This window comes from Grampus griseus (genome assembly GCF_964374135.1).
Source record: "Grampus griseus genome assembly, chromosome: 8".
NCBI classification, from domain to species: Eukaryota; Metazoa; Chordata; class Mammalia; order Artiodactyla; family Delphinidae; genus Grampus; species Grampus griseus.
In genome coordinates, this window is record NC_139002.1 from 54,897,008 (window position 1) to 54,910,803 (window position 13,796).

Sequence of the window (13,796 nt, forward strand, 5' to 3'; positions counted from 1 at the left end):
TAAGAATCCGCCTGCCAATGCAGGGGACACGGGTTCGCTCCCTGGTCTGGGAAGATCCCACATGCTGCGGAGCGGCTGGGCCCGTGAGCCATTGTCGCTGAGCCTGCGCCACCAGGGAAGTCCCCGTAGTTGTATGTTTAATCAATATTAGGAAAAATAAAATCATGTGAAATTGTTACTGTCCTAGAAAATATGATCACCTTTGCATTAAAACCCCTGAGATCTAGAACACGCACGCGCGCGCACACACACACACACACACACACGTTAATGGAAGTAACACAGGCCTGGGATGCTTAGAAGATCTGACTTATTTTCTTTGCTGTACCACTAAGGCAGTGTTTCTCAACTTTTTTTTCATTGTCTCCACTCGCCCCCACCCGCCCCAGGAGCCTTTTAAGACATTGCTTCCTAATCACATAAAATTTGATATCATAGTTATACTATATACCTGTTTATGTACAGTGGCCATTTGGAAAGCCACAACAATTGGAATATCTAAGATGTTTTTCACTCACCCCAGAAATTGACTTTCACTGGTAGAGAATATATGCAAATGTATGCTTGGGGAAATCAATATGCCTCAAATTATTTATCTTTAAATTGTAAATTAGAACATTCATACTGCATGTATCTTAGGGGTGCCATATGGATCAAAAAGCACTTGGAAAAAATTAAGTATTACCCAAATGAGTGGCATTACTGTTATCCTTAAGTTTGCGTACAGATCACCCTCCTTTAAAAAATAACTTTATTGAGATATAATTCACACACTATATAATTCACTCATTTAAAGTATGTAATTTAATGAGTTTTGTATATCGAGTTGTACAACCATCACCATAAGCAATTTTGAACACTTTCATTATCCTAAAAAGAAACTCTATACCCACTATCAGTCACTCCCCACCCAACTGGCTTCCTGACCCACCCAGCCCTATGTAGCCATTAACCTATTTACTGTCTCTGGAGATTTTTGTTTCAAGCATTTCATATAAATCGGATCACACAATATGTACTAATTGGGACTGGCTACGTTTTTTTTCGTTTTTTATTTTTTTTACATCTTAATTGGAGTATTAATTGCTTTACAATGGTGTGCTAGTTTCTGCTTCATAACAAAGTGAATCAGTCACACACACACATATGTTCCCATATCCCTTACCCCTCGCGTGTCCCTCCCTCCCACCCTCCCTATCCCACCCCTCTAGGTGGTCACAGACCACCGAGCTGATCTCCCTGTGCTATGCAGCTGCTTCCCACTAGCTATCTATTTAATGTTTGGTAGTGTATATATGTCCATGCCACTCTCTACCTTTGTCACTGCTTACTCTTCCCCCTCCCCATATCCTCAAGTCCATTCTCTAGTAGGTCTGTGTCTTTATTCCCGTCTTACCCCTAGGTTCTTCATTACATTTTTTTTTTTATTAGATTCCATATATATGTGTTAGCATACGGTATTTGTCTTTCTCTTTCTGACTTACTTCACTCTGTATGACACACTCTAGGTCCATCCACCTCACTACAAATAACTCAATTTCGTTTCTTTTTATGGCTGAGTAATATTTCATTGTATCTATGTGCCACATCTTCTTTATCCATTCATCTTTTGATGGACACTTCCGTTGCTTCCATGTCCTGGCTATTGTAAATAGAGCTGAAATGAACATGTTGGTACATGACTCTTTTTGAATTATGGTTTTCTCAGGGTATATGCCCAGTACTGGGATTACTGGGTCATATGGTAGTTCTATTTTGAGTTTTTGAAGGAACCTCCATACTGTTCTCCATAGTGGCTGAACCAATTTACATTCCCACCAACAGTGCAAGAGTGTTCCCTTTCCTCCACACCCTCTCCAGCGTTTATTGTTTGTAGATTTTTTGATGATGGCCTTCTGACCAGTGTGAGATGATATCTCACTGTAGTTTTGATTTGCATTTCTTTAATGATTAATGATGTCGAACATTCTTTCATGTGTTTCTTGGCAATCTGTATATCTTCTTTGGTGAAATGTCTGTTTAGGTCTTTTGCCCATTTTTGGATTGGGTTGTTTGTTTTTTTGATATTGAGCTGCATGAGCTGCTTGTAAATTTTGGAGATTAATCCTTTGTCAGTTGCTTCATTTGCAGATTGTTTCTCCCATTCTGAGAGTTGTCTTTTCATCTTTTTTTTTTTTTTTAACATCTTTATTGGGGTATAATTGCTTTACAATGGTGTGTTAGTTTCTGCTTTATAACAAAGTGAATCAGTCATACATAAACATATGTTCCCATATGTCTTCCCTGTTGCGTCTCCCTCCCTCCCACCCTCCCCATCCCAGTCTTTTCATCTTGTTTATGGTTTCCTTTGCTGTGCAAAAGCTTTTAAGTTTCACTAGGTCCCATTTGTTTATTTTTGTTTTTATTTCCATTTGTCTAGGAGGTGGGTCAAAAAGGATCTTGCTGTGATTTGTGTCATGGAGTGTTTTGCCTATGTTTTCCTCTAAGAGTTTGATAGTGTCTGGCATTTCATTTAGGTCTTTAATCCATTTTGAGTTTATTTTTGTGTATGGTGTTAGGGAGTACTCTAATTTCATTCTTTTGCGTGTAGCTGTCCAGTTTTCCCAGCACCACCTATTGAAGAGGCTGTCTTTTCTCCACTGTATATTCTTGCCTCCTTTATCAAAGATAAGGTGACCATATGTGCGTGGGTTTAACTCTGGGCTTTCCATCCTGTTCAATTGATCTATATTTCTGTTTTTGTGCCAGTACCATACTGTCTTGATTACTGTAGCTTTGTAGTATAGTCTGAAGTCAGTGAGCCTGATACCTCCAGCTCCGTTCTTCTTTCTCAAGACTGCTTTAGCTATTTGGTGTCTTTTGTGTTTCCATACAAATTGTGAAATTTTTTGTTCTAGTTTTGTGAAGAATGCCAGAGGTAGTTTGACAGGGATTGCATTGAATCTGTAGATTGCTTTGGGTAGTGGAGTCATTTTCACACTGTTGATTCTTTCAATCCAAGAACATGGTATATCTCTCCAATTATTTGTATAATCTTTAATATCTTTCATCAGTGTCTTGTAATTTTCTGCATACAGGTCTTTTGTCTCCTTAGGTAGCTTTATTCCTAGATATTTTATTCTTTTCGTTGCAATGGTAAAAGGAAGTCTTTCCTTAATTTCACTTTCAGATTTTTCATCATTAGTGTATAGGAGTGCTAGAGATTTCTGTGCATTAATTTTGTATCCTGCTACTTTACCAAATGCATTGATTAGCTCTAGTAGTTTTCTGGTAGCATCTTTAGGATTCTCTATGTATAGCATCATGTAATCTGCAGACAGTGACAGCTTTACTTCTTCTTTTCCGATTTGGATTCCTTTTATTTCTTTTTCTTCTCTGATTGCTGTGGTTAAAACTTCCAAAACTATGTTGAATAATAGTGGTGAGAGTGGGCAACCTTGTCTTGTTCCTGATCTTAGTGGAAACAGTTTCAGTTTTTCACCATTGAGGATGATGTTGGCTGTGGGTTTGTCATATATGGCCTGTATTATATTGAGGAAAGTTCCCTGTATGCCTACTTTCTGGAGGGTTTTTTACCATAAATGGGTGTTGAATTTTGTCAGAAGCTTTCTCTGCATCTATTGAGATGATCATATGGTTTTTCTCCTTCAATTTGTTAATATGGTGTATCACGTTGATTGATTTGCGTATATTGAAGAATCCTTGCATTCCTGGGATAAACCCCACTTGATCATGGTGTATGATCCTTTTAATATGCTGTTGGATTCTGTTTGCTAGTATTTTGTTGAGGATTTTTGCATCTATGTTCATCACTGATATTGGCCTGTAGTTTTCTTTCTTTGTGACATCTTTGTCTGGTTTTGGTATCAGGGTGATGGTGGCCTCATAGAATGAGTTTGGGAGTGATCCTCCCTCTGCTATATTTTGGAAGAGTTTGAGAAGGATAGGTGTTAGCTCTTCTCTTAATGTTTGATAGAATTTGCCGGTGAAGGCATCTAGTCCAGGGCTTTTGTTTGTTGGAAGATTATTTTTTTTAACATCTTCATTGGAGTATAATTGCTTTACAATTGTGTGGTACTTTCTGCTTTATAATAAAGTGAATCAGTTATACATATACATATGTTCCCATATCTCTTCCCTCTTGCGTCTCCCTCCCTCCCACCCTCCCTATCCCACCCCTCTAGGTGGTCACAAAGCACCAAGCTGATCTCCCTGTGCTATGCGGCTGCTTCCCACTAGGTGTCTATTTTACGTTTGGTAGTGTATATATGTCCATGCCACTCTCTACCTTTGTCACAGCTTACCCTTCCCCCTCCTCACATCCTCACGTCCATTCTCTAGTAGGTCTGTGTCTTTTTTCCCGTCTTACCCCTAGGTTCTTCATTACATTTTTTTTTTCTTACGTTCCATATATATGTGTTAGCATACGGTATTTGTCTTTCTCTTTCTGACTTACTTCACTCTGTATGACACACTCTAGGTCCATCCACCTCACTACAAATAACTCAATTTCGTTTCTTTTTATGGCTGAGTAATATTTCATTGTATCTATGTGCCACATCTTCTTTATCCATTCATCTTTTGATGGACACTTCCGTTGCTTCCATGTCCTGGCTATTGTAAATAGAGCTGAAATGAACATGTTGGTACATGACTCTTTTTGAATTATGGTTTTCTCAGGGTATATGCCCAGTACTGGGATTACTGGGTCATATGGTAGTTCTATTTTGAGTTTTTGAAGGAACCTCCATACTGTTCTCCATAGTAGCTGAATCAATTTACATTCCCACCAACAGTGCAAGAGTGTTCCCTTTCCTCCACACCCTCTCCAGCATTTATTGTTTGTAGGTTTTTTGATGATGGCCTTCTGACCAGTGTGAGATGATATCTCACTGTAGTTTTGATTTGCATTTCTTTAATGATTAATGATGTCGAACATTCTTTCATGTGTTTCTTGGCAATCTGTATATCTTCTTTGGTGAAATGTCTGTTTAGGTCTTTTGCCCATTTTTGGATTGGGTTGTTTGTTTTTTTGATATTGAGCTGCATGAGCTGCTTGTAAATTTTGGAGATTAATCCTTTGTCAGTTGCTTCATTTGCAGATTGTTTCTCCCATTCTGAGAGTTGTCTTTTCATCTTGTTTATGGTTTCCTTTGCTGTGCAAAAGCTTTGAAGTTTCATTAGGTCCCATTTGTTCATTTTTATTTCCATTTGTCTAGGAGGTGGGTCAAAAAGGATCTTGCTGTGATTTATGTGATAGAGTGTTTTGCCTATGTTTTCCTCTAAGAGTTTGATAGTTTCTGGACTTACATTTAGGTCTTTAATCCATTTTGAGTTTATTTTTGTGTATGGTGTTATGGAGTGTTCTAATCCCATACTTTTACATGTAGCTGTCCAGTTTTCCCAGCACCACTTATTGAAGAGGCTGTCTTTTCTCCTCTGTATATTCTTGCCTCCTTTGTCAAAGATAAGGTGACCATATGTGCGTGGGTTTATCTCTGGGCTTTCTATCCTGTTCAATTGATCTATATTTCTGTTTTTGTGCCAGTACCATACTGTCTTGATTACTGTAGTTTTGTAGTATAGTCTGAAGTCAGGGAGTCTGATTTCTCCAGCTCCATTTTTCATTCTCAAGATTGCTTTGGCTATTTGGGTTCTTTTGTAGTGAGGTGGATGGACCTAGAGTCTGTCATACAGAGTGAAGTAAGTCAGAAAGAGAAAAACAAATACTGTATGCTAGCCCATATATATGGAATGTCAGGGGGAAAAAAAAAAGGTCATGAAGAACCTAAGGGTAAGACGGGAATAAAGACACAGACCTACTAGAGAATGGACTTGAGGATATGGGGAGGGGGAGGGGTAAGCTGTGACAAAGAGAGTGGCATGGACATATATACACTACCGGACGTAAAATAGCAAGTGGGAAGCAGCTGCATAGCACAGGGAGATCATCTCTGTGGTTTGTGACCACCTAGAGGGGTGGGATGCGGAGGGTGGGAAGGAGGGAGAAGCAAGAGGGAAGAGATATGGGAACATATGTATATGTATAACTGATTCAGTTTGTTATAAAGCAGAAACTAACACACCATTGTAAAGCAATTATACTCCAATAAAGATGTTTAAAAAGAAAAGACAACCTCTCAGGAACTCCGAAGGTAAGTGATGCAATCTTTAGACCGTCTGTGGTCACTCAGACTGACAAAGACTAGGGGATGATTGCCAAAGTGAGTCAGAGAAGGAGAGGTGGCATGGGCACGCGTTGGGGGTAAAGATCTCATCCCACACGCACATCCTGTTGTACAGTGTGCAGTGGGTGCGTCTTAATAGCTTGTCATTGGCTGATTCCCCAGTGGGTTGATTGATGGGCGTAATCCCATGTCCACCCAAAGGCATTTGGTCTTGAAGGGAAACTAGAGCTGAGAATACCTGTTTGGGAGCCCAGCGTTAGAAGCAGCAAGTTGTGTTCCATTATGTGCCCGTCAGGTATTCACACGCCTCCAGGGCTCATATTCCCATGTATTTGATGACGTGTGGGGGCAGACACCACAGCACCTTCCTTAGGGCTCAGATTTATCCCGGGCTGACTGTGGAGTCATGTGAACATTGGTGGGGCAGGGCTGCCTCAGGTGGCTGCACTGTCCTCCCAGAAAGCAGGGCTGTCTGGTTTGGGGCCTCCATTTCACCAGCCAGCCCCTCTCCATCTGGAGAGAGCAGGAATAGCACTCCCTGTGGAGTGATTTGTCACCTACATGCAGGTGACCCCAGACCCTTGAGTGTGTGAGGGCAAGTGGAGCTGGGCTGGCTGTGCTGAAGTACCAGTGGGGGCCTTGAGGACAGATCACAAACATGCCAACCTCTCCCCTGTCATTTCTCTAGGCGCTCATCCCAGCCACAGCCCAGAAGGAGCCCACCCCCAGATCACACCTTCCCTGTCTGAATCCCCCACCCCCGGACCTGCCCAGGTCCTGTCCAAACTTGTATGTTCCATCCTGGTCACAAAGTAATATTTTACAGGCACCTACTGGACGTAAGCATTCATCCCAAGGCAGCGTGGTTCCTGAGGTTCTTGGAGGTTTCTTGATGAGCCAAGGAGATGTTTCTGGCAGGACGCAAGGGCCACTCTTGATCCACTGGCCCTAGGTAAGGCCCAGAAGCTGGTTCCCCCCTCTGGATCTCCAGCTCATCCACACTGAGGTCACCACCTCCCAGGGCAGCATCCCCTCAGCCTGCCCCAGGCTCAGCCAGTCCTTTAAGCACCCCCAACCAACCCCCAGACCCAGAACAAGGAGACAGTTCTATAGGCCACTCCCCCAAAGGGCCCTGTCCTGGCCCCACACCCTGCCCCTCCCCCAGCAAAGACACTACAGGGCCAGAAGGTGGAGCACATGCTTTATGCCTGAGGTGATCAGGGGAGCCTCGAGCAGGGGCTCAGCACTCACTCACACTGTAATATATAAAAGTGGTCTGTCTCCCTCACCCCAGCTGAGGCTCCTGGACTTAGGGGAATGAAGCCAGTCCCTTAGGCTTCAGAACAATCTTGGTTGGTGGTTCCCAGCCTGAAGAACTAGGTAGTCCTCTTGGTTACCTTTCCTGGTGGTGCACAGAAAGTCAAAAGAGGTCACATAGTAGGGCTAGTCTGAGCTAAGAACGGCATCCAAGGAGCACAGGGTTTTACAACTGGGAAGGCCACAGCAAGCCAGGACTAGAACCAACCGGGTGCTTCAGGGGTGGAGGGGAGTTCTGCATCCCGGCGAGGCCGCTGCACACGAAGAAGGCTCAGAGGCCACGATGGTACGGTCAGTGGTGGCCAGCCGGCCCAGCCTCCCTGCCTCGATGGCAAAGGTCTTCCCCTGGCTGCAGAGGTAGCTGATGGTCCTGAGCCAGCTGCTGCCTAGAGGCAGGCACAGAGCCAGCGCCACCTCCCCACTGTTCACTTGCCACTTCTGGAGCTCCGCTGTTTGCTCATGGCTGTGAGCATCTGGCTAATATAGGAAGTCAGGAGGTCATCCATCTTGTAGCCCTGGAAACAGCAGCAAGAAGATAAACAGATGTAGGACACGGCCGCCCACTCAGACCCAGGACACAGCTCCCAGCAAACTGCAGTGGACAGAAGCCCAGACAAAGGCAGATCCTGCTCCCTGCTCTGGACTTACTTAAGTCTCCCCAGCCACACAGCTGAAGGGTTGGATTCATCCAGCCAGACATCTAGGGCTCTAAGCTGTTGCGACCTCACATTAAGGTGCTAATTTGTGGGTCCCTCAATTGAAGCTGCAGGTGAGGCAGGGGAGCCCGCCAGGCCTGGAAGGAAGAGCTCTCACCAGTGACGTCTCACAGAGAAGTTTGCTCCCGCGCACCAGGTTCCCGATGGTGATGTGGAAGTAGGTGTTGCCGCTGCTCCAGTTGGAGATCTTGGTGAAGGGGTGAGTGGTCAGGATGTCCTAGGGGAGCAGAGAGTGTCTGAAGCTGCACGGCCTGGACCGTCCAGCCTCACTCTCCTCAGCTCCAGCCCAGACACCACCCATGCGAAGGACCCCAGACTCTCAGACGAGAAAAGGGGCAAAGGGAAGAGTCCAGCTGTGCTGTGGAGCTGCTGTGGGAAGCAGATGCCTTCCCCCTCCAGGCCTTGGGTGGGGCCGGCTGGTGGGACAAGAGGCCGTCAGGTGTATGGGGCCCGGAACTGGAAATCTGAGAGCCTGAAGGAACTGAAACTGTGGTCACAGATGAGATGGTCCAGCGGAGTTGGAGGGGGGAGACAAGAAGACACAGGCTGGGGGAACACAGTGTGTGGGCTGTGTAGAGAAGTGCCTGAGAGGGAGACCAAGGGGGACATGAGGAAAACCAGGAAAGTGGGCACATAGAGCCACGGGGAAGATGGTGGTCGTTGCCCCCTTCGCCAACAGCCCCCGTTGTGCCCTCCCTGTGTCAGTGGTAGGACTTGTCTCCTGGCCCCCTCGGTAGGAACTGCTCAGGCCCACAGACCTGAGCAGCAGTTACTCCAGTAGAGCCTCCCACCCTGACCAGTGTGGACAGAGAGCATTCTGGGAGGAAGTGCTTGGAAGTATCCAGTGACGCTGAAAGGCCAAGCACTAGAGTGATGGGATTTAGTAGCGAGGGCTTTGTTAGTAACTCAGCAGTTTCGATGGAGAGATGAGAGGTAAGGAAGTAGACGCAGCAAACACGGTCAGCCTCTCAGATGTGTGGCCAGCTGGGTGGATGAAGCGAGGATGGTGGTGGCTGATAGGGTCTCTCGGGGTTTGAGTCTGGGGGCCTTTGTTAGAAGTGCAAACAGAGAAGCCCACCCGCCTCCTCTTCCCTGTCGCTGCTCACCTTGGTTCTGGGATCAATGAGGCTGACCCCATACTTGTTGATGGCGATTAGGAGAATCTCAGGGAAGTTTGGCTCTGTAGTTTGCTAGTTAAAAAAAAAAAAAAAGCCAGAGACGTCAGGTGGGGAGCTGCCCCCAGGAGCCGCCCCCAGCTGGGCTTGAGTCTGCCTCTCCTGCTGCCTGCGTGATGCCAGGGGTGCACTGGTGCTCCACGACCTCGTGGTTTCTAGCAATACCTCTGCTGGGCCCCCAGAGCTACCCCAAATCCCTTCACGGGCCCCCAACCAGCCCGGCAGCAGTTTCAGCCCTTCTGTCCTGCTTCTCTAGGAGTCTCTGCTATTGCTCCCTCTCAGCCCTAAAGCCCCTCATCTTTAAAAAGCCTCCTTGAACCCTACACCTGCCTCCAGGCTCTCTTCGTTGCACAGCTAGGCTTCTCAAAGGGGCCCTCTCCTCAGTGTGTAGCAAGGCCATTCCCCCCTCTCCATCCTGACCTATCCCCTCGCCCCAGCCACTTCACCATTCTCCTGCCTCTGGTCCTGCCCCTCAGATCCACCCCCACCCTGAAGTCAGAGTGGGCTCTGGCCCCATCAATCATCCCTGTGCAAAACCGTCCAGGCTGGGCACCACCTGCAGGAGGAACCCTACTGGCCTCTCCTGCTCGCCAACCTGCTGCTTACCGCAGTCTGCGCGCCTCACACCCCCGCCCATCCACACTCACCCACTCGCACTTCCTGCCCAGGCCTGAGCTCTCACACCTCTCTGGGTCTTTGCTCGTGCCAGGCCGTCTGCCAGGAACCCTCCCCTCAGGGTCTCCCTGGAAAGCTCAACGTTGCCTCCTCCAGGAAGCCGCCTCAGCGTCCCAGGACTAAGCCCAGGGCCCAGTACTTAGCTGAGACACCTAGCTGGGCCATTTCCTCCTTTCCTTGCCAGGCAGGTGGCAGAGGCCACTGCAGTTTCCCAGAGTCATGGGGAGGAGCCTCTGTGCCATCTGGTTCCCCCTCGTCCTGAGAAGCACGCACCCACGGCATACCTTCACCTCGAAGAAGGCTGAGCCGAAGGTGGGCCACTTGAAGATGAGCTTCAGGAAGGCCAGCTTGGCGTCCTCCTTGGACTTCCCTGCGTGCTTGTTGAAATAGGCGACGATGGACTGCAGGGGGAGCGGGGGGGGGGGGGGGTCAGAGTCCTCTCCCTTGCCGCTCCTGCCCCATCTGCACTGTCAGCAGCTGCCATGGGCCCTGGAGGCTGTGAAGCCTCCCCACTTCTACCAGTTAATGGACTCCTGACAGCCCTTCCCTCCCCAAAGCAAGCAGGCCAAAGAGTATCAATTAAAATCTGGTCACCATGGTAACCAGGACAGGGCAAATTACTGCCAAGTGGCCGGCTGAATTTACAGGGGCCACAAGAGATACTTCCCTGGGCTGCTGTCCAGCACCTGCCCCCTTGACCCTGGGGTACCCAGAGAACCATTCAGGAGGCCCCTATTCCCACTGTCTCCCCCACGGTCACCCGCTTCCAGTCGTCAGGCGAGATCTGCCGGATGAGGTCCTGGGGCACCAGCTCCCGTAGAAGCTTGGGGATACTGGGGAAGTAGGACTTGTCCTCCTCAAACTTGGCCCTGTAGATGAGTGCCCCCAGCTGCAGCACTTCCTCCCGCGTGCACTTGTGGTAGCCTCGGAGATACTTGGGCAACTCCTGCCAGAGACAGAGCGGGTCACAGGCAGTGGAGGCACCTGGAGGAAGTGGGCTTCTTCCCTTAAGCACCCCCCACCCCCCCACCCCCCGTGAGGCCGGGTCTACTGCTTTACCCCACATTTGGGCCCACCTGCTTCCCCAACCTCAGCTGACACTGCTCCCCAAGGGGGGAAGGCACAGTACGGGGAAACAGCATTATGCCACAGATTCAGCGCTTTACAGATTTAAAAAGGCAGATGGAGGAGATCAGAGAGAAGGTTATGGGCTTCTTCCCGATGAGAGAAGATGGTGGACCGACCCAAGTTGGTGGAGGTGATGATGGAGAGACGTGAATGTGTTTCAGAGATAAGAGATAGTCGGGAGGTAAAGTCTTCAGGTGAGTGATTTGAGACATGGGAGAGGTCCACGCTGACTCAGGTTTCTGCCTTGGGGGAGCTGGTAGTTAACGGTGCCACTTGCTAAACGGGCAACATGGGGCAAAGGGGAGAGGAAGATCCTGGGTTTGAAGGAAGGCGGCCCTTCTGGCTCGCAGGCCATGGTTCTCTCTACCAGGGCAGCTGCCTTCCCCACCACTGGCGCCCCTCCCAGCATCCTGGTCTGTCTGTCCCACAGAACGGTAAACGGCCACCTCGGAAGAGACCACTGAGTCTGCAGTCATGAAGACCTGGAATCCAACCCCAGTTCCATCAGCCCTGTGATCCTAATTACATCACTTGATCTGAGTGTTCCTCTGTGAAATGGGAACAACGTAACTCCTTCTTGGGGGTTGTTGGGAGGACAGAATGAGTACAAGCTGCCAGACACACAATAGAGGCTTAGCCTGGGAGCCACCTGCTGGCTTCCCGCAGGCCCATGCCCTGCTGGAAAACGTCTACAGACCCAGGTGTACCAGCAGAATCCCAAATCCAGAGCATAGCCCCTCACCAAGGGAAGGGCCTGCGAGCTCAGCCCGAGGGCTGGAGGGTTGGGAAGGAGAAGGATCTGAAGTTGGGCCACCTCCGGAGACCCCAGCAGGAATGGCTTCCAGTCCATGCTGCTGCCCCTCCCCTGGCAAGGACAGCAGGCAACCACAGCAGAGAGGCTCTGGGCAGCTCACCTGGTAATAGTGGAAGATGGAATCGGCCATGGGGTCCTTCCCTGGCACCGTGGTGGTCCACAGCTTCTTCATGAAGAACACTTGGTAGGTGAGCGAGGGCACGATTCCTGTGGCAGAGGGCAGTCGGTCACCCAGAAGATCCCAGCACCAGCCCTGGAGGAAGGCCTGACTCGGGCCCCACCCAGGTGGGCCTCAGGTATGGCCCCGAGCCAGGACCTGCTGGGCCCAGGCCTTGGATGATCCCAGGACTCAGCCTCACGTTACCATCCTTGACGGGCCGTGCTTTCTTTATCCAGTCCGTCAGGTGTCGTACAAAGTCGAAGAAGAAGTCATTCTCAGGAACGCTGATGACCTAGGGACATGGCCATTCTAGTCCACTCATTTTAATTGGAGCAATACTGAGTTTTCTGACTTTCCCACCCAAGGCCTCCCCGGCAGCCCCTTCTCCAGAAGAACTCCTGCTCGCAGCCAGAGGGAGTGTCCATGTATCAACCCCATCTTGCCCCGACTGTGCCTGTTGAGTGTGTCTGTCCAGTGACAGTGACTCCCTTCAGTCATTCAGCAAAGAGTCACTGCTGCTCTAGGACCCTGGAAAAAAGGCCGAGAAAGGGGCCCAGTCCCTGCTTTGGACATTCTCTGGTATCCGTGTCCTGCTCCTCCCACAGGCTCTAAGCCCCGCTGGGTCCAGGACCTCACGGAGATCACCTCTGGGTCACAGTGTCTGGCACAGGGACAGACATGAAGTGAGGAGACAGACATGGATGCACAGGGAACTGTGGGTGAGCGACAGGAGAGAGCACCTGACCTGCCTGCAAGGGTCAGGGAAGCCCCCCAGGGGAAGGGGCTTTCAAGCTGGGCCTTTGACTCCTATGGACATAAATGGGGCGGGGGGCAATGTGGGGTGAAGGCAGGGGCCTGTGCTTCAGAGTCAGCCCCACCTGGCTCTGAGTCCCTGCTGTGTGACCTGAGATAAGTCACTTAACACTTCTGAGTCCAGGTTTTGTGGTCTATTAGGTGGGGATGGTCATCCTCCCTTCAAGGGCTTTTTCAGAGATGAACTGACCTCAGCCTGGCAGCTGAGGGACCAGTCAAATCAACTCTGGAAAGTACATGTGTATTGGGGCAGGGCGAGGAGCCTAGTGTGTCCAGAGCACAGAGTGCTCCCAAGAGGTCTGTGGCCAGGCTGTGCAATGCCTCAGAGGAGAGAGATGTAGGCATAGCTGCTGCATGTCAGGGGGCCATTGCAGGGATGTAAGAAAGAGACGGGCACAATCAGATGCCGTGTGCAAGAGGGCCTCTTCCTCTCCCCGTCCCTTCTTCTGTCTCTGTCCCCACCCCCGCTGCCCCATGAGCTCCCAGGGCGCCAGCAAATTTCCCATGAGACAGACCAAGAGCAGGCAGATAAGCAAGCAATGCCCCCCCAACCCACCTTATCTGCAATTTTGACAAAGAGGCTGAATCCCTCGGAGGACTTGAGGAGCAGCCGGGCGGCGATGTTCTGGCAGAAGTCCTTGGCCTTGGTGCTGGACTCCACCTCGAAGGCCTGGGGGAAGGGGTGGCGGGGGAGCACCTGCTTGCCTCTGGCAGGGCCTCTCCCAGGGCCTCTCGCATCCCTGTGGCTGTGCCTCCAGCTGGACGGAGCCCCCTCCCATGCAAGACACCCTCCTCCTGAGGGGGCTTCCC

The 13,796-nt window shown here is 49.3% G+C and overlaps 1 protein-coding gene across 4 annotated transcripts in view; it reads right to left on the reverse strand.

The window, feature by feature from the left end:
- Positions 1-7,402: 7,402 nt before the first annotated feature.
- MYO7A (myosin VIIA) overlaps positions 7,403-13,796 on the reverse strand; it is a gene marked incomplete at its 5' end in the record, with an annotated part of 88,148 nt that continues 81,754 nt past the window's right edge. For 3 of the 4 annotated variants that reach the window (XM_082659549.1, XM_082659548.1, XM_082659547.1), the window contains 8 exons: positions 7,403-8,020; positions 8,319-8,438; positions 9,328-9,411; positions 10,356-10,472; positions 10,832-11,017; positions 12,114-12,220; positions 12,378-12,465; positions 13,543-13,656. In XM_082659549.1, the coding sequence (XP_082515675.1) occupies positions 7,931-8,020; positions 8,319-8,438; positions 9,328-9,411; positions 10,356-10,472; positions 10,832-11,017; positions 12,114-12,220; positions 12,378-12,465; positions 13,543-13,656 (906 nt within the window). In that variant the 3' untranslated portion in view covers positions 7,403-7,930. The remainder of the gene's footprint in view (positions 8,021-8,318; positions 8,439-9,327; positions 9,412-10,355; positions 10,473-10,831; positions 11,018-12,113; positions 12,221-12,377; positions 12,466-13,542; positions 13,657-13,796) is intronic. The other variant, XM_082659550.1, reaches the window with a different exon arrangement.